This window comes from Pteropus vampyrus, unplaced genomic scaffold (assembly GCF_000151845.1).
Source record: "Pteropus vampyrus isolate Shadow unplaced genomic scaffold, Pvam_2.0 Scaffold395, whole genome shotgun sequence".
Taxonomy (NCBI): domain Eukaryota; kingdom Metazoa; phylum Chordata; class Mammalia; order Chiroptera; family Pteropodidae; genus Pteropus; species Pteropus vampyrus.
In genome coordinates, this window is record NW_011889176.1 from 351,617 (window position 1) to 355,339 (window position 3,723).

Here is a 3,723-nt window from a genome sequence, read left to right on the forward strand (position 1 = left end):
AAGCATAGAGATTCTGGTGCCAAAACCTTGGTGGTGCCGAAGCGTCACTAAGGAACCGGCAGGATTTCCTCCACTCAGCGAGGGGAAGTTTTTGGGGTCCGGGGACGCACAGACTGGCACCCAGGCCTAGCAAAGACCCAGCGTCACCAAGCAAGGTGGTTTTCTGTTATAAAAATATCAAAACATCATTTCAGGGAGTGTTCTCCTTGGGATTTCGCTAGGGATCCATATTTCAAAGTACAAAATAATTGCTGTTCACCAAAATATATCGTTGACGATAGCCGTTACCCCCCACGTTTTTTGCATCTAAAGTGATTTGAAAGATAATATTCACTAAGAAATTTTAAAAATCCTATCTACATCTCTCACACGCTGGAAAACGTTTTCAGACAGCGGCTTGTGGACCGTAGACTCCCCGCGACAAGTGGGCATCACTGAGCCCGAGACGGCGAGACGGGACAGGGGGCTCCGGGGAGACGCTGGACGGGGCCGAGCCCGGGGCCCGGGGTCAGAACACCGCCCTGTTTGGACCGAACACCCTCAGAGGGGTCGCCGACGACGATCGCGGCAACGCGACCATTTCAAAAATCACAGTTTTTCCTCAGCTGGCAACCTGTGGACGAAGCAGGTGCAGCCCTCCCAGACCCGGGTGAGGGGCACCAGCTAATGACGACAGAGAGGCCGCGGGGAGGCGACGGGGTGGGCACTGGCGCGGCCGAGGCTGCCGAGGAACGAGCAGAAGGGGCCGGAGCCTGCGAGAGCCTCTCAGACACCTGCTCGCCCGCGTCACAGACGTCTCTGCAGGGGTCCCCGGCAACTGCCACCACTGGCCAAAAGCCCCTGGTCGACGTCACCACTATGGGTTCAGGAAGGGGTGAGCGGGGTGTCGCCTGAAAACTCGGTCACCCCGTGTGTGCGCGCGTGCGTGTGCACGTGGGTGTGTGCGTGTGTGCGTGAGTATGCGTGTGTGCGCGTGCGTGTGTGCGCACGCGTGTATGTGTATGTGCGTGCGTGTGTGCTTGCGTGCGCGTGCCCGCGCGCGCGTGTGCGTACGTGTATGTGCGTGTGTGTGTGCGCGCGCGTGTGCGTGTGTGCGTGCGTGTATGTGCTTGCGTGTATGTGCGTGCGTGCGTGTGCGTGCGTGTATGTGCGTGTGTGCGCGCATGCGCGTGCGGGCACGCGCGCGTGCACGAGGGCGAAATACGCCATGGAAACGCTGGCCGCGCTCTCCCGCCTGCGCGGAGGCGACTCCGGGGGCACCGAGCGCTGGGTCCGTGCTCCTCGGCCGGGTCGCCGTCGGCCGGAAGGGTGGCAGGTGGCGCCCGCGCGTGGCGTCAGAGGTACAGGTACCCGACCCAGTAGACCAGGTTGAAGAGCAGGAAGGACGTGGGGAAGAGCACGCGGGCGTAGGCGTCCAGCTCCAGCACGTGGACGCGCGCGCGGCCGCGGCGCCAGGAGCCCGACGCGCACTCCTCGTAGCAGCAGAAGAAGCCCCTGCAGTCCTTGCCGCCCAGGCACTCGGAGGCGCAGGCGTCCTCCAGCTCCGGCCAGTACGCGGCGTGGCCCAGCGTGAGCGCCGCGGGCGGCGGCGGCCTCGCGTCCAGCAGGGAATAGCTCTGCGGGCGACAGGGGCGACAGAGGGACCGCCATGAGACGCGGCGAGCTCAGCCCGCGGGGGCGCGCGCCAGGCACCCGGCGGCGGGGACAGCGCGGCGCCGTCCGCCTCCCCACCCCCGAGGGGCCGGTCTTTGCGAATCTAAGGCCGGACGGAGCCCGCGCGGCCCCAGACAGCGCTGCGTTTCTGATCCCTGCGGGTCGCGAGGCTGAGCGGCCACTCGAGTCCCCTGCTTTGCCGTCGCCTCGGAGTAGATCCAAGTGCGTGGTGTGAGCAGAGGCTCCCTGACTCACGATGCGGTTCCGTCCCCGGAAACCCATCGCACGATGAAAAACCTCGGACCCGACCGGCAACGGCACCGCTTGGCCGAGCGGCTCCTACCGAAGGCGGCTCAGTCCCCGCCGCCGTCAAGTTGACAGATCCCGACCAGACCTTCGCGAATCAGGGGCCGGCCGCAATCCTGCAGACGGTAAACACGCCGGACGGTAAGGGACACGCGTACGGGATCGAGGCGGCCTTCCCGTCCCGCGGGATGCGGGTGCGGACGAGCCTCAGTGCGTGCCAGCCACGCCGCTTGTCCCCTCGCGAGGCGCCACAGCTGCGTGCCCCGGGGATGTCCTACTTCCTATTTCCCGCACTGGCCGGACGTGGAGAGGTCCGCGTGTGGCGCATCAGGGGCAGATGCCTTACGCTCACCCACCACTGACGAAGCCACTCGACCCTGACAAGTGGCTTCCGATTAATTGTCGCTGACCGCGGGCATAACAGACACACGTAGGCGTGTGTAAAGGTCGCTGTACGCGGGGCGGCGGCTCACGCCAGCGATTTAAAGCCACGTCTCCCCGGTTTTCAGCAGTTAGATTCTCACCTCAGCTGTAAACTGGAAATTCGGGGGTGTGAACAAGGGAACGATTTTTATAATCAGACCTCGGTCAGCATCGACAGGGCTGTGCTTCTCCACACCTCCGTGTCCTCGTCTGCACCGTGGGTTGTCGTGAGGGTAAACGAGCCCTTAGCACATGGTGTCGCACAGACAAACGAATGTGAGGGGACCGTGTCCTTCTGAGGGAGGGCGGGCCACCCCAACCGGGACACAGGCGAGGACTCCAGGCTGACAGATCCGACAACAGGCGACTTAAAACAGTGCGCGTGGCAAAAGGCACAAGACCCGATAGCGACAACATTGCCAACGAAAGCCGAAGCGTAAAAGCTACTTAACGAAAAGCGGGTTGATGTCCTAACATGTTCTACACGCGACTCTGTACACTGCACACGGTACGCAAACTGCGACACGCACGGCACAGAAATAACTGCAGACGGCGACAGCGAGGAAGCGAAGGGGCCGAAACATCACAAAAGCGTTAGGAAAACCGATAAAAGTTAAGAGACACGAAAAGCAGTCGGCAGGGGCACAAACGCGAGTCAAAAATAAACAAGTGGGAACTGTCAGCGTCATCGACAGTCGAGGACGCGCCCGTGGGGCACTAGCCCGGGTGGCTTTCTGTCGGGCCTTCGCGGCGGCTGCGGCAGAATTCTGCCAACGGGCAAGTCACCTGTCCCGGGAGCACGCAAAGCCGCGGTGACAAGGACGGCGTTAGCTCACCGTCCGGCCAAGACCGAGCACGGGATGCAGGTAAAAACTGACCCTGCACAATTCACGTGTGACACAGGAGCTCGTTCATGACACGTCCTGAGCTGCAGAACAGAAGTCCGTGGGCTACACACTAGTCCCGGGGGACAGGAGGGCGATTAATTTTTCTCCTTTACGTTCCCGATTGTCTAAGCCGGATATTAAAAAACGAGGGGGCGCATTGGAGGGAGCGTACGCGTCGGCGGGGACGTCCTTTCGCCCGCGGTTTGGCGACAGTCTGCGGAAATGCCCCCACAGCACGATACGTACCGAGGGGGCTGGCAGGGCCACCCGCCCGTGGAGCCACTGCGAGGGATCCGGCTGCAGCGACTACGAGGCAAGCAGAAGCATTCGTGAGGGACCGCTCCGGAGACCGCAGGTCGCTCGGGCGCAGAGCGGCCTCGACGCACGGTGACACCCATCTCCGTCACCGGCGGGGGGCCCAGGCTGTCCCTCCGCCGCCCTCCCGCACTCACCG

The 3,723-nt window shown here is 62.8% G+C and overlaps 1 protein-coding gene across 1 annotated transcript in view; it reads right to left on the reverse strand.

The window, feature by feature from the left end:
• Positions 1-1,334: 1,334 nt before the first annotated feature.
• Positions 1,335-3,723, reverse strand: part of LOC105305788 (gamma-aminobutyric acid receptor subunit gamma-3) — a 75,925-nt gene continuing 73,536 nt past the window's right edge. Inside the window, exons 7-8 of the mRNA XM_023523593.1 lie at positions 3,516-3,575; positions 1,335-1,616 (exon numbers count right to left, since the gene is read on the reverse strand). Of these exons, the coding sequence (XP_023379361.1) occupies positions 1,335-1,616; positions 3,516-3,575 (342 nt within the window). The remainder of the gene's footprint in view (positions 1,617-3,515; positions 3,576-3,723) is intronic.